The 16,795-nt window shown below is 38.7% G+C and overlaps 1 protein-coding gene across 2 annotated transcripts in view; it reads left to right on the top strand.

Annotated features, from left to right (window-relative positions):
• LOC135099890 (mediator of RNA polymerase II transcription subunit 27-like) overlaps window positions 1–16,795 on the top strand; it is a 73,000-nt gene that overhangs the window by 54,588 nt on the left and 1,617 nt on the right. For both annotated transcript variants that reach the window (XM_064002532.1, XM_064002533.1), the window contains exons 4-7: window positions 1,394–1,509; window positions 4,077–4,170; window positions 4,481–4,588; window positions 4,898–5,017. In XM_064002532.1, coding sequence (XP_063858602.1) covers window positions 1,394–1,509; window positions 4,077–4,170; window positions 4,481–4,588; window positions 4,898–5,017 — 438 coding nt within the window. The remainder of the gene's footprint in view (window positions 1–1,393; window positions 1,510–4,076; window positions 4,171–4,480; window positions 4,589–4,897; window positions 5,018–16,795) is intronic.

The following is a 16,795-nucleotide window of genomic DNA, read 5'->3' as shown; positions in this document are numbered from 1 at the left end:
TCTGCCCCAGTTGGAAGTTTTAGAAAGGTCAGATGTCTGGCACTCTATGACTTTTATCTGTGGGTTGTTAAATTCCAGAAAGGTTGGACATCTAAGAAAAGACAGAAAAGTGCAGAGTATTCATACAGTTTCCCATTTTCCACTGTCATGGTGTTTATCTTCATCACTGACAAGGTGATATGCAGCATCAGCACATCTGAAAATCCTCATCTTATACCTTTTTTATCTCAAAAAAAAAAATTACTGAGATATTGTAGGCCTCCTCTCAGAGAAATTCCTTTGCACCCCAATGCCTGTTTGAGATCTAACTGAAAAGTCTGCCCAGTGCACAGAATACTAGTCTTATAATTAGGTTATAATGTATTGTCTTATTATAACCTTGAAACTATCCATCTCAATTATTTTCCTCCAGTGTTACAACAACCATGGTGATATTACATATCTTTGTCTTATACCTTAAATTGAGAAAAAAAATGTGTATTTTTGCATGGTCATAAAAGGCCTTCATATTTTCATTAATACCCCACTCACACCATACTCCTTTAATTTATCCCACATTGCTATTCACGAATATCTGTCATATACTTTCTGATGCTTCATGAATACACCATAACCATTCCGTTCATTTGTAATTTTTAACTAGCTATACCTTTATCTGTTACTTTTCTAACTCTAGCATTCAGATACCCAAGCAAAATTACATTTTCATCCACACCAAAGCACTTTAGAGTATTAACAAAAAATCTTTAATACTGTATCTGGGAAAGGAGAAGATTCAAGTCCAAATTCACTAGTCTGAGTGTATATTGCTGTGATATTGTGGAAGGCCTGGTATTTGGGCAACTCCATGGAAATGTCATTTTACTCTTCACAGTGCTTTAACCATAACTACATACTTTGTCCCCAGTCTGCTTATTTTCTGGTTATTGTATTGATCATTCATTGCCTGCTCAGTGTTATCATTGCATCACTGCAACATATCAGTAATAGTTTAAGGTTTATGTGGGGTTGAAAAAAAAGTTAACCCAATCTACCCTTAGGGTATGAGTTAGCATTCTTAGTCCAGAAGAATTATTGTAACGAGAATTATTGTAATGTGTCCATTTCCACACTTTCACAGGTGTATGTACAAAGTTCTTGCCTCATAAATCATGTCAATTTTGCATTTATTGCCAGTCTCTCTCTCCAAGGCATCAGTCTGCTTCATTTTTTTCATTCACAATTTTTTATTTTTCCATGGCTTAGCACTGCTTATGTGAAGGTTCTTGAATCTGTGAAACAGTGTGAAATATTATCTGCATTATGTTGAGTTTTGCTGAATATATGTATTTTGTGAGAGGCAATGAATATTTATAATAAGTGATAAATTGATTTCTTGTCAAACTCTTAACAGGTGCATAGTTACTCTACAACTCTGCACAGTGTCCTGTCAGCAAATAACTTGAAGAGATCAGCTCTGTCAGCCAAGAGGAGACGTCCAATTCAGTTGAACCACAATGTACCACAACAGTAAGATTATAACAATAGATCAAATGTATCACTTATTTTAGTGCAGATTAACAGTATTTAATCCAGAACACAGAAATTTTTCAAATTGGTGTTACAAGGTTCAATGTTACTTATGATTTATTAATTTTTCATGCCAATTTAGTACAAATAAAATGGACTAATGTCAACTTTAATGTATAAAAGTGTTATTGAAATGTTTGATCATGTCAACACCATAATTGTTGATGCATTTCTGTGATGTAAATTGATTGCTTTGGGGTAATTATGGCATAAGTGGCTTGACATATTTGGGAGTTGGTAACAGCAGTAAACTTGAGATGGGAGCAAGGTTAGCAGCAGTCACCTTAGTTTGTTGGTCATTGTGCTATAATGTGGTTATCACATCCATGTCTGATGGTGCTGGCTCCCTGCTTTTGGGGCAATTCAGGGGCCTTCGTATCCAGGTTTGGTATAGTGTCAGCATGCTGATAGAGGGTTTTGTTGTGGCTAACATACAAGGCCTGAGGGTGCCTTGTGATTTGGTCTGCACAGGAATGTCTATAGCAACAGAGTCTGATGAGCCCAAAGGTAATTAAGGTTACTGGTCATTATTCTCCTGAGGCAGACCTGGGGTTCCTTAGCTGGAGGTAGTTATGACTAATTTTTTTTCTTTTTTACCAGTTTCCAATGTATGTTACTGGACATTAAGTATTTTTGACTTACAATCAATATGATATGACATATGTTGAGAAAATTACTGATTTTGGCTCTGTGACAGTGAGTTGTCTCATCCCATCCAGCCATTGAATACTGGTTGTTGCTGGTATAACCACAGCATAAATCTATGCTGTATTGATTATAACATAAGATTCAATATAATATATTGGCTTGCTGTTGTCACAATCATCAGCATATTTTTACCAGCTGTCCACATCCATCTCCATGAAGTTCTTGGGAACAAGGTTTTGTAAAAAATAAATAAATAAATAAAAATTAATAATAATAATAATAATAATTAGAGGAAACTTTATCTGGTATGTCCAAACATTCAGTATGTTGAGTTAAATTCAGTGCATGCCCCTGGCTAAATTGTACACCCAACAGACTAAAGATATTTTTCACAAAAGTGTAATATAACATTTGCAAATGTAGCATAATCAACTAATCATGTAACATATCTTGATAAGTATTATATAGTATTAAAGTATAGAATGTAAAAATTATACTTGGGAGTAATGGTACAAATCTACTTGTCACTATTACAGTAAGTAGTATCTTGGATTTTGAGTATGTTTCTGGTAGGGGTTTGTAGTCCAATTTATTTGTAAATCAAATCAATTTCCTCCACAAGAATTAATGGAAACATGTCCATTGACCAAGAATTATTCATGCAAAAGTAATTTGAAATGCTATTATGAATACAAATTATTGTTTAATTAAAAAAACAAACAATGACCATGCAGATGCTTTATTTGATGCTTCTCAATGATCTTCTCAACTGTAATCATCTTAGCACCTTGCTTTAAAGGCTTTTCATAGTGTGGGCCATAGTTTTAGCAATGTAAAGTCATAACACAACAAAAGCAGTCCCAAAATAATGAAGAAAAGCACAGTGTAAGCACAGAGATGCTGACACTGCTAAAGACACATGTGGAGTGGGACTGCCAACAGAGCTGTAGGTTCTGTGTGAGAGTGAAGGAAACAATTGAACACCTGATAGTGGAGTGTGACAGGTATGAGGATCAGAGAAGCCAGCTTGTTACAGCAGTAATAGTCATCATTGGGGAGGAGGAATGGCATAGCAGGTTAGAAGTGCATGGAAGGATTGTCCCAGTATGGAGATAAAAACTGTCAGAAAAAATGATAGAGTGTATTAAAAGATTTTTAATACAGAGTTAGGGAAAAAAAGGTATTGAAGAAGCAGTTTTATAGTGAAAAAGAAGCAGTTTAAGAAACAGAAGCAAGGAATGGATGATCTAGGAAGTGTTACAAAGTGAAACAGCTCACAGGAAGAAAAGGGATGCAACAGAGGATAACACACACTATGTGTGGGAGAGAAGAACTACTATATTGTCTTTTTTGGGGGCTCATTTTCCAAGTTATGCTTGTATACTAAAGCAAATTTTGTTTGACATTTATGCTAGTCTTGCAAATTGCTCATCTACAGAGTTAGTCAAAAGCCAATGTACTACTGCACTTTTATTTGTGAATAGGTGACCAGTGTTTGTAAACCATACAATTCATCTGTTATCCAAATAATACACCTATATTCCATTTGTAGAGAGTGTACTCTATAGATAAAAAAATTGACATTTGATCTTCAGGATTTTAAGTTCAATTTGTCAGTTTTCCAGATTATATATTGACTCATTAATTTTCCAGAACACTACCCTTTCATTAGGAGTATATATTTGAATATAGAAAATATGAGTCCAGACTACTTCTATCCATGATGATTTTGGATAAGGGAGTCTTAACTTTTATAGTAATACAGTATAATTTAAGTTGTATATTTTCCAACATGGTAATTGGAAATTGGAATTATATATTAGTAGATAAAATACCTTATACACTGAATGTTGTTTCAGGCAAGTGGATATGTTGATTCAAGGAATAAACCAGATGTTTCAAGACATGAACCTTACCTTATCTCGACCATTTGGGAACAATGCTGTTGTTCAGGTGTTGTATCTTGTGTGTTATCTGTCCTGCAGAGTATCTTTAAGGGGATGCTATTTTATTGTTAGGTTAATATCTTATGATATGTTGTCATGGCTTTAGCTTTCCATTTGCAGTGAATTATTAAATGAGATCCTCTCTCTCTCTCTCTCTCTCTCTCTCTCTCTCTCTCTCTCTCTCTCTCTCTCTCTCTCTCTCTCTCTCTCTCTCTCTCTCTCTCTCTCTCTCTCTCTCTCTCTCTCTCTCTCTCTCTCTCTCTCTAGCCATTGAAGCATTACTACTTGCATCAAAATCACAATTTTTTTTATTTCAGGTTGCCTTGGGTCGAGTACTGAAGGCAGTGGTAACCTTCAAAGGTATACTGATAGAATGGGTGGTTGTGCGAGCCCATAATGAATCCCTGTTAGATGAAGATGGTAAGGTGAGGCAAATATATAACTGGTCATCAAATTTTATTAACAAGTGACTCTAGAAAGTGAAAGGAACTAGCAGGTTTAGAATTTGGGTAACAGTTTGAGTGAGATGTTTAAAGAGAGTAAATTGACTTCATTGGAAGGGACTGCTAAAGGAAATAGGAAATTGAAAACAGTTTAGAAGCTTTCCTGTGGTTGAGCAGGAAACTGCATCTTCATGGACCATATAAAATTGTTTAAGCTTAGAGAAGAAAAGCATATAAGGAATGAAATCATGTCTTTTACTTAATTGTTGATGCACTTATTTTCTCCTGTAGGTGGACTTGTACACTCCATCTCAATATAAGGTGTTCCAGAAGGTCACTGATAATGCAAATGCTGCCATGCTGAATTTCTGCTCTCCAGGCTTCTCTGATCTGTCTGTCCGATCATTTTTTGTGAGTATCCAGTTTTGTTGCCTCAAGTAGGAAAGTGTATTGCTGTTGAATTACATTCATGACATCAGAAACCTACTCCATGTGGCATAGAATTCAAATACAAAGAAGTTACAAAGCATCATGTGATATCAGTTAGATACATAATGCTTTAGCTAATGAGATACCAATATACAAATAAAATCTGATGTTGGGTGTAGTAGATAGTTAAGGTGGAGTTATTCTCCTCACCAGTGTTAACCAGTCATTATAATATCAAAACCCAGGAACAGATACACGAAAGCTGTCATGGGTTATGTTACTGCTGCATCGCAGTGATGTCATGATGTAACTTCACTGAGGGTTGAAAGTAATACATCAGAAGGGTGCCATATCTTGCTCTATGTATCATATGTATGGTTCATAAAAGCCTCACTAGAGAGCAGGTCAGAGCATCAGCTGATCCTGTTCTATCAAATTGGGTGTTTGCAATGGTCTGAGTTGCCAGTGTTTGCCAGCTGTTTTAGTTTAGGATTTGGTATATGCTCCCACAATTCTTTGGAGATGCGGATTCTAAAATAATTTCTTATGATATATTGATGTACTATACCTACGTTCTACAAAACATTAATCCTAAGTTTTTATGCTAATAATATCCATGGGATCTGGTGATACACATTACAGAACAATTATTATAAGCTTGATACACTGGGCATGCACAGTGCATATCTGTGTGGGTAGTACAACATGTTGCACACTGTGAAAACATGCACTATAAAAAATGTAATTAATAGGGAAAAATTGAATTTGGCAGTTGGGAAACTATTACCCTCCCCCCAAAAAAACAAATAAATACAAGAAAATATGAGAAATTATTGCACATCCTAGGAAATTGAAATTTTGATAAAATTAGCAATACAGTGAACCCCCAGTTTTTCATGGGGTTATATTTCAAAGGGGCCCATGAAGTGCTAAAATCCACATTATCCCAAACTACCACACACTACCCCAAAAATGCTCTCATCTCAGTGAATGACCTGTGACCTGGAGAGCTGCTAGACGTGCTCCCTGCATCACAGTTTCCCCTTGCTCCATTCCATAATTGCTAATAATAGACCATATTTCGTTATATTATAATACTTGCAGTCTGTCTAGACAGAATAGGATAATAAATAGGGATACCTAAGAGATGAATGCACCCAAAATGCAGAAATAGTGTGAAACTACCAGCAAAGAGATGCTTTGATATTTCATTTCATAACTGCTGTATGTACAGTACCATGCAGCAAGTTTTATTGGCCAACATCAGGCATCATTTTGACCCAGAATGTCTAAATCAGGCTACGGCATATTACTATATGCCTGTTCTTTAAATGTAATTACTATTAAATAAGAATAACCAATGTGTCTGCCTGTCTCTTTCCTTTGATCAGAAAAATGCAAAGAATCAGCCCTATATGTTTACTTGTATTCAACTGACAATATCACAAGGCCTGGGAGACCAGCAGTTCACTCTTAAATAGCATAAACTTCAAGAAGTGAGTGGTTAAGGCTGCTGTGGTCTCTGTGAACTGTATGACACTTTTTCCTTGGGCAGCACGCCATGCAACTCTGCTGGTCTATTCTTTGGTGGTCAAGTGGGCGGAGTTCTGAGGAGCTAAAATTCTAAACCCCCTGTGAGAACTGAAAAAGATGCCTATGGTCACACAATGCAGATTTTTGGAAATAATATTTTGCCCATCATGCACTGAGTGATTTTTGCTGTAAGAATGCATGCACTGTACAAGGTCAGTGTACTTCCAACTAAGCTCTTCATGTTTTCACATTTATTTGTAGTCTCCTGCTATATATTTAGTTTAAAAAATTTTCCACTGGTTTTTACAGGGATTAATGTTTTATCTGGCAAATCCCAAAAAGAATCGAGCAAGTATTATTTGTGTTGCTGGGATACTGTGACAGCCAAAACCGTGCCAAGACAAAAGGACTGGCTTATATCAGACACACTGACTTGTCCAGAACACCAAAAAAAAACCTGAGGCAGGAGTGCTGTCATGAAACCTCAGTCTATGCATGTGCTGTGGTTGATTGCATGAACATATCATGAAAGAAGAACCAAGGTGTGAAAGTATGGGTTGTATTTCTAAAGAAGAAACTCACAGCTCAGAGAAGACATTGGGAGACACAATGTAAATATATAAACAGCAACTCAGAGAAGACATTGAGAGACACGATATAAACAGACAATCTTCACCAGTGTGCTGTTAAGATTTGGTATCAAAATATGTTTTTTTTATGTACCAGGATTTATAAAGTATATTAAATGCATAGCTTCAATGGATAAAGTAGACTCATATCAAGAAAAAAATAGCATTCATCCCAAGGTGATGATACATCCCAAAAGGGTAATGTGGGCAGTATTTAGCACATTTCGCCATAGTTCTTGTTCTGTACTTGATAGTGGTGGCAAAAAATATTCATAATATTTTATTAGCTAATTTGATGATTCACATATGATAAAAGACTTTTTTCCAGCATTCCAAATTTTTTGTGTAAAATTAAGTTGGGTGGTGAATTGAGTAGTTTTCCAGACCATTATGAATGCCCCAATTGCCAATTGGCTTACATTTATTATCAAACAGTAGAATGGAGATGGAATGTAGACAATAGCTGATGGCACTAATAAAATAAAGGAAAGTAATAGATTGTAAAAGTGTCCGAACTATGGGATTGGGTAAAAAAAAAAGAGAGAGAGAGAATATATATATATATATAATATATATATATATATATATATATATATATATATATATATATATATATATATATATATATATATATATATATATTATATATATATATATATATATATATATTATATATATATATATATATACACACACACACACACACACACACACACACACAGTCATACCTCATGATTTGAATGTCCTTGAATTCAAACAACTCCCAATTCAAATAGGGTGGGCGAACAAATTTGTCCTCCATTTCAAATACAAACACCCGTTCAAGCGATGCCACTCGGTCAGTCCCTCTAGCATTCCTTCTTTCCCCTCCTTCCCCTTACCTCCCTCACCCTTCCCTGCCCCTCTCTCCCATCCCTCCCCCATCTCTTCCCTTCCTTTATCTATCCCACCCACCCTGCCTCCTCTCTCTCTCTCTCTCTCTCTCTCTCTCTCTCTCTCTCTCTCTCTCTCTCTCTCTCTCTCTCTCTCTCTCTCTCTCTCTCTCTCTCTCTCTCTCTCTCTCTCTCTCTCTCACACACACACACACACACACATCTGTTTCCTTGCCCCATGTACTCTCCTTCCCCATATGTCCCTTCCTCCCATTGTTCCTTTTTTCTCCCTTCCTCTTTCATATGGTCTCAAACCTCACTACCTGTCACCTCCCCTCCCTCCCCTTATCTGTCAGAGATAAGGGACAAGGGAGTGATATCTCACTCTCTCTCCCCCTCATGCATTCTATGTCATTATTGCTTCATCTTTTCTCACTCGTATAATTCCATTTTCATTTTCTGTCAGTCTCATTCTACTTAGCAATTCTCAGAATTGTTCTTACTTTCACAGAGAGAGAGAGAGAGAGAGAGAGAGAGAGAGAGAGAGAGAGAGAGAGAGAGAGAGAGAGAGAGAGAGAGAGAGAGAGAGAGAGAGAGAGAGAGAGAGAGAGAGAGAGGAGGAGAGGAGAGGAGAGAGAATTTTAGTGCAAAATAAAAATTGTGTACACTACAGCAACTGCTTTCAAGACTAAAGATGGCAGGAACTTTAGATGACTCATCATTTTGAGGTTGGTGTGTATGTACAATGATATTTTGTATAAAATTTTAAGGTCATTGTTTTTCTGTCTGATGCATAGGACAACCCACTTTTTTGTGTCTTTTAGGATGATTCAAGTCCTGTCTTATATGGCGAAATATATGGTACTTTATGTTTTCTTTTACTGTATTTTTTATATACATAATTTAGGTTATTTTCATCCAGTTTTTTGCTAGGACACAACATAAACCCATAAAAATATATAAAATAGAGATTTTGGGACCTGGAATGGATCAGTTCTTTTTAAATTAATTTGAATGGGAGAAATTGGTTCCTAATTCAAACAGCCCAAAAGAACCAATTAAGTTTGAATCACAAGGTACCATATATATATATATATATATATATATATATATATATATATATATATATATATATATATATATATATATATATATATATATATATATATATATATATATATATATATATTATTATTACGGCCAAATATCCCTGCCCCTCCAACAGCTGCCTCAAATGAACTAGCTTCCCCAAAGTTACCACCTATGTGACTGGGTGCAGGGCTTAATCTGGGTTAAAGGGTCACCTTTTGACTCTTGCACCCATTACTCAACAGTCATAACACCAGGTTACTCACACATGAGGTTGGCAGTCTGTTTCTCCCATCAACAGACAAAGAAATAGTCCATCTACTACTAACTCCAACAGCTGGGAAAAAATCACCAGCCACATTCTAGGGAGATCTAGTTTCAACAAACAACAGACACGTGAGGATTATAGTGTTCTACAGAATACCGCCCTCATAAACAAGACAAAGTCCTCCCACTTCTGTAGAACATTATCTCCTCTTGCAGTGCAGTATCCTATCCAACTTCCCAGAAGACAAGCTTTGCCCTCTTACAGGAATGACAGCCTGGGTAAAAAAGATACTCTACTGCAAGGCAGTGTATACTAGTCCTCTGTATCAGTAAGGATGTTGGGAATGCCCCCAGATTACAGTAGCATTTAACACAAGAACACAAATACAGACAAGTACCCACAAAACAAGCAGGAGGGTAATTCACTTCTCATTGCCATCAAACTTGGCTTGCTTTAGCTTCTCCGAGTAGTTACTTCCGAATATGTAGCAAATGCATTCCAAATAACTACACTCCAAGGCAGGGTGATATGGAGACTCCTACACTACCCATATAGGCTGGGACGTACAGCCAGTAATTACTCAATTATCCCCTTAAGGCAACTGGCCTGTCTAACTGTAAAAGCCCTCCTGGTCTCCTCCAAACAACACTGTCTGCCTTCATATGTCAATATCGTATGTTAGCGGAACAGTGACCGGAAAGTGTGGGAATGCAGGTTGCAGCTGCGTCTCAGGCAGTGACTCCAGCTAGAGGGGAGGGGGAGGTACAGGGACACACCCCATCCTGCCACTTGCTTGCCTCACCTCCCACTCACTGGCTGTTAACTGCAGCTTGTGAGCCTGAAGTAAAGTAATCTACTTCTGAAAAATCGGTGACTAAACTATGATGGCTGGGTGAATACTGATTACTTTATCATCAAGTACATCTCTTTTACTAACTGCTGAATGAGACTGAAATTGAATGAACAACAGTATGGAAGGAAAATTATGTGGGTTCTGCGCGAGTAAATGTTATGCTAAGTGCTGTGGGCTAGGCTACCTGTCAGAGACATGTTCAGTCCCCTCCCCCTATTCTCTCTCTCTCTCTCTCTCTCTCTCTCTCTCTCTCTCTCTCTCTCTCTCTCTCTCTCTCTCTCTCTCTCTCTCTCTCTCTCTCTCTCTCTCTCTCTCTCTCTCTCTCTCTCTCTCTCTCTCCTTCCTACATTGCTACTTTATTTCTATAACTATGCCATACATAGCAATATATATATATACACACAGTGTCGGCAAATGAGATTGCTATCCCTCATTTAAAATCAGTAAACTAGTAAACAGCTCTCATATCCATCCTCTGTAAAACCTACTTGCTTTTGACCATCTCCAAATAGTGAGCACCAGCATCTCCCCAGTAATAGTGTGATCTCATGATAACAATGCATCAGTACCTCAAGACCACACAAGATTGCAGGGATAAACTTTTGTCCCCAAATTTGCTCCACTGTTCTTCACCAAAAAGACAAAAATGGTTGGGACTGACACAAGCAAGGTGAAGAAAGCCCATAACATCACCCTGGAGCAAATAGGAGTCAAGACCAATGAGGTTACTGCCCATATTGGCTGACATAGAGCCACTATCTTTCATATGGAAGTTGTTTTAGCAAGAGACAAGATAGTAAGTTTCATGTTTAGATTATTAGTGGAGGACAGACTGAGGATGTTTAATGTAGAAGAGGAGGATATCATTGAAGAAGAGGGAAGAGTTATCTGGAAGGTTGTGTCAAGTTGATACTGTTGTTCAGTACTTCAAAATCCCAATTCCTTCATCTCAGTTTGCTCAGCCCCAATCATAAATTTTGAAAGATTAGGAGTTAAGCATTCTATCAGATTGATTTGATACTAAGGCAACAGTGAAAATTTCACCAAAGTCCCTAAAAGAGGATGACCAAAACTTGGCCAGATCAACTGTAGAGCATAGGAGAGGAAAGGTAGAGTAGAGGAAGAGGCAGTAGTTACCTGCTGAAACAATAACCCAGTGAGGTCTAAAGCATTGGATCAAGGGGTGCTGTAGTTACCTGCTGAAACAATAACCCAGTGAGGTCTAAAGCATTGGATCAAGGGGTGCTGTGAACTTATCATTAAAACCAGCTGTGACCTCACTGAAGATTTCCCTTTGTGTCTCACAACACAAGGGGGCAGTCACAGCCTGCCCTTTAAAGACAACTCACTTCCTTCACACAAAACTATATGCACCTAATTACACACACACACCCTTCACTCAAAATTCAAAATTTTCATGGTGACTCCTACACCAGCCTTGGAGTCCCCTTTTTGGGGGGGAACCACAAATGTACCCAGGTTGGACTGCTCTTCTGGTATTGACCCTAAGTGTCTTGACACCTACCCTTCAAGTTTTTCTCGTTAACTTCTGTAACATTTGCAATCTTAGATCTAATTTTCAATCTGTAGAACACCACCTCTCCTCTACTAAACCTCATCTTTTGCTCGGTGAAAAACAGCTGACTGAGGCAATTGACAGTAGCCCCTTTTCTGTTCCCTCCTACTTTCTCTATCCTTATTTTCAGTTTAAAGCTGGATGTTGCATTTATGTACACAATGTCTTAACTTGCTCTTGTGCCCATGCTCTTGAATCTTGTGAGTTTTCCACCTTCTGGCTATGACTACAGAGTCACTCTCAAACAAAATTTATCTGTGCTGTATACCTTTCACCTAACTCCTCTGACTATAAGAAATTCTTTGACTAAACTTCCAAATTGAATCACATTCTGACTCTCTTCCCTTTTGTGGAGATCTCCATTCTTTGAGACTTCAGTGTTCACCATCAGCTTTGGCTTTCCTCTCCCTTCACTGACCATCCTGGTGAACTAGCCTTCAACCCTTTGCTATCCTCCACGACCTATAGCAATTGGTGCAACACCCTACTCATATTCCTGACTGTCTTAGAGATATACCCAACATTCTTGACCTTTTCCTAACCTCTAATCCTGCTTATGCTATTACCCTCTCTTTTCCGTTGGACTCCTCCAATCACAGTCTCATATCTGTATCTTGTCCTATCGTTCCAATCTCTCCTCAGGATCCCTCTAAGCAGAGGTGCCTCTGGTGTTTTGCCTCTGCTAGTTGGGGGGACCTGAGGAGGTGTTTTGCTGATTTTCTTTGGAATGACTATTGCTTCCATGTCAGAGACCCATCTCTGTGTGCTGAGCACATAACAGAGGTGATAGTTTCAGGCATGGAGGCGTACATTCCTTAATCTTTTTCTCGACCTAAACCTTCCAACCAGCCTTCCATCACCAGAATCTCATGCACTTTATATTTCTGCCCGGAACCATGCCAAGTCTATTCTCCAACTAGCCAAAAACTCCTTCATTAAAAGAAAGTGTCAAAATCTTTCAAGATCAAACTCCCCTCATGACTTCTGCCATCTAGCCAAAAACATCTCCAATAAATTTGCTTCTTCTTTCACTCCTTTATTTTATTGCTATCACATCTACCTCTAAAGCTGAACTCTTCACTCAAACCTTTGCTAAAAAATACCTGCCTTGGATGATTCTGGGCTTGTTCCTTCCTCTCCTCCACCCTCTGACTACTTCATGCTACCCATTAGAATTCTTCGCAATGATGTTTTCCATGCCCTCACTGGCCTAAACCCATGGAAGGCTTATGGACCTGATGGGGTCCCTCCAATTGTTCTCCGAAACTGTGCCTCTGTGCTTGCACCTTGCCTAGTCAAATTCTTTCAGCTCTGTCTGTCAACATCTACCTTTCCTTCTTGCAGGAAGTTTGCCTACATTCAGCCTGTTCCTAAAAAGGATGACCGTTGTAATCCCACAAACTACTGTCCTATTGCTTTAATTTCCCGCCTATTTAAAGTTTTTGAATCTATTCTCAACAGGAAGATTCTTAAGCACCTATCACTTCACAACGTTCTATCTGATCGCCAGTATGGGTTCCGTCAAGGCCACTGTACTGGTGATTTTCTGGCTTTCCTTACTGAATCTTGGTCATCCTCTTTTAGAGATTTTTGTGAAACTTTTGCAGTTGCTTTAGACATATCAAAAACTTTTAATAGAGTCTGACACAAAGCTTTGATTTCCAAACTACCCTCCTACAGCTTCTATCCTTCTCTCTGTAACTTCATCTCAAGTTTCCTTTCTGACTATTCTATTGTTGCTGTGGTAGATAGTCACTGTTCTTCTAAATCTATTAACAGTGGTGTTCCTCAGGGCTCTGTCCTGTCACTCACTCTCTTCCTATTATTCATCAGTTATCTTCTAAATCAAACTTCTTGTCCTGTCCACTCCTACGCTGATGATACCATCCTGCACTTTTCCACATCTTTTCATAAACGTCCAACCCTTCAGGAAGTAAACAGTTCACACAGAATGCCTAACTTCTAATCTCTAAAATTTCTGATTGGGGCAGAGCAAAGTTGTTATTGTTCAATGCCTCAAAAACTCAATTCCTCCATATATCAACTCGACAACCTTCCAGACAGCTATCCCCTCTTCTTCAATGGTACTCAAACTGTCCTCCTCTTCTACAGTGAACATCCTTGGTCTGTCCTTTTCTTATAATCTAAACTGGAAACTTCATATCTCATCTCTAGCTAAAACAGCTTTTACAGTGTTAGGCGTTATGAGACATCTCTACCAGTTTTTCTCGCCTCCCAACCCCCAGCTGCTAACTCTGTACCTTATCCAACCATGTATGGAGTATGTTTCACATGTCTTGGGGGATTCCACTCATACCACTCTTAGACAGGGTGGAATCAAAAGCTTTTCATCTCATCAACTCCTCTCTAACTGACTGTCTTCAGCCTCTTTCTCATCACTGTAATGTTGCATCTCTAGCTATCTTCTACTGCTATTTTCATGCTGACTGCTCTTCTGATCTTGCTAAATGCATGCCTCTGTTCCTCTGCAGCCTCACTGCGCAAGACTTTCTTCTTTCTCTCACCCCTATTCTGTCCATCTCTAATGCAGGAGTTAACCAGTATTCTCAATCATTCATCCCTTTCTCTGGTAAACTCTGAAACTCTCTGCCTGCTTCTGTATTTCCACCTTCCTATGACTTGAATTCCTTCAAGAGGGAGGTTTCAAGACACTTATCCTTCTATTTTTGACTACCACTTCAGATCCTATTTGGGGATTGGCATCTTGGTAGGCTTTTTTTTTTCATTGAATTTTTGTTGCCTTTGGCCAGTGTCCCTCCTACTTAAAAAAAAAAAAAAAAGAAAAGAAAGAAAACACCAGAACCCATACTGGCAGTCAGATTATGAGGTTGTGAAGTTATAATTTTCCTGTTGAGGATAGAAGAAAGAACTTTAGGAAGACAGGAAACTAAAGCAATAGGGTGGTATTTTGAAGAATTAGAGCCATCACTGCTTTGGAAACAGGCAAGCTTCCAGCAGGAAGGAAAGGTGGAAAGATATGAAAGATTTTGACCATGCATGGTGCAAGCACAGAAAACAATAGGAAAGAGCCCATTAAGTCCATAAACCCAAAAATGGTCAAGGCCAGCATGTACCTCCTTTTTGCAATAGAAATTATACAAGAAAAATCTTGCTACATATGACAGAAAATTGTAGACCATTTAGGAAGAATATCATGGGCTAAATATAAAGTTTTATACCATTGCTAAATATTGATATATACATGAAAAAACTAGAGGCATCAATTTGCTGAGTGTGGTAGGAAAAATGTATTAGAGAAGAAACAGAAAATACTATGTACTACAGTAAAATCCCTCTCATCCGGCATTCGAGTATCCGGCAGCTTCAAGTATCCAGCACATTTTTCCCCCAGCCTTAAAATCAATAAAAAATCAATGTGTACTCATAAAATCGATTAAAATTCCCGCGTGAGGCATACTTTGTCCCCTCGCCACTAGAGCGCACTGCTTCGCGCCACCCGCGGCCCACTGCACTGTGTTTACTCAGTGACTCAGTCCCGCGTGTGCACTGTTTATCGCCTGACGCCTTCATCATGCCTAAAGTTGTAGAAAAGAGGAAGTGTGTTGTGCTTACACTTAAGCAGCTGATCAGATCAGCTGATCTTTGTTATGGTAAGATGCGTGAGTGTAGGGTGGTGATTGTGGACATAATTTCACTTCTATTCAAGTATCCGGCATGTCGGCGGTCCCGTTGATGCTGGATAAGAGGGATTTTACTGTAGTTTGAGGGATTAGAACAGTCACCTGTTTTAGGAACAGGCTGAATGTAGGCAAACTTCCAGCAAGAAGGAAAGGTAGATGTTCATAGACACAGGTGAAAAAGTTTGAATAGGCAAGGTGCAAGCACAAAGGTACAGTTCTGGAGAACAATAGGACAGACCCCATCAGGTCCATAAGCCTTCTGAGGGTTTAGGCCAGTGAGGGCATGGAAAGCATCACTGTGAAGGATCTTAATAGATAACATGAAATAGTCAAAGGGTGGAGGAGGAGGAGGAACAAGCCCTGAATCATCCAAGATAGAGTTTTTAGCAAAGGTTTGAGTGAAGAGTTCAGCTTTAGAAAAAGATGAGATAGCAGTGGTGCCATCAGGTTGAAATAAAGGAGGGAAAAATGAAGAAGCAAAGTTATTGGAGATGTTTTTGGCTAGGTGCCAGAAGTCACAAGAAGAGTTAGATCTTGAAAGATTTTGACACTTTCTATTAATGAAGATTTTTGGCTAGTTGGAGAACAGACTTGGCATGATTCCAGACTGAAATGTAAAGAGCATGAGATTCAGGTGATGGAAGGCTCTAGTACCCTTTGGGGGCCACCTTTCTATCATGTATAGCACAAGAACAGGGTGTGTTAAACCTAGGGTTGGAAGGTTTAGGTCAATATACACCTCCATGACAGAAACTATCACCTCTGTTATGCTCTCAGCACGTAGAGACAGGTCTCTGACACGGAAGCAGTAGCCATTCCAAGGAAAATCAGTATAATACCTCCTCAAGTCCCCCCAACTAGCAAAGACAAAATGCCATGGGCACCTGCACTATGGGGGATCTTGAGGAGGGATTGGAACACCAGAACAAGATACAGATACAAAATTGTGATTGGAGGAGCCCAACGGAGAAGATAGGGTAACAGAATAAGCAGAAGGATTAGAGGTTAGGAAAAGGTCAAGAATGTTGGGTGTATCTCCAAGAAAGTCAGGAGTAAGAGTGGAGTGTTGCACTAGTTGCTCTAGGTCATGGAGGATAGCAGAGTTAAAGGCTAGTTCACCAGGATGATCTGTGAAGGAAGAGGAAAGCCAAAGCTGGTGGTGAACACTGAAGTCTCCAAGAATGGAGATCTCTGAAAAAGGGAAGAGAGTCAGAATGTGCTCCACTTTGGAAGTTTAGTCAAAGAATTTCTTAGAGGAGTTAGGTGAGAGGTAGACAG

This window comes from Scylla paramamosain, chromosome 4 (genome assembly GCF_035594125.1).
Source record: "Scylla paramamosain isolate STU-SP2022 chromosome 4, ASM3559412v1, whole genome shotgun sequence".
Classification (NCBI taxonomy): Eukaryota; Metazoa; Arthropoda; class Malacostraca; order Decapoda; family Portunidae; genus Scylla; species Scylla paramamosain.
Note: the sequence above shows the minus strand (reverse complement) of the source record. Positions and strands in the feature narration are given on the sequence as shown.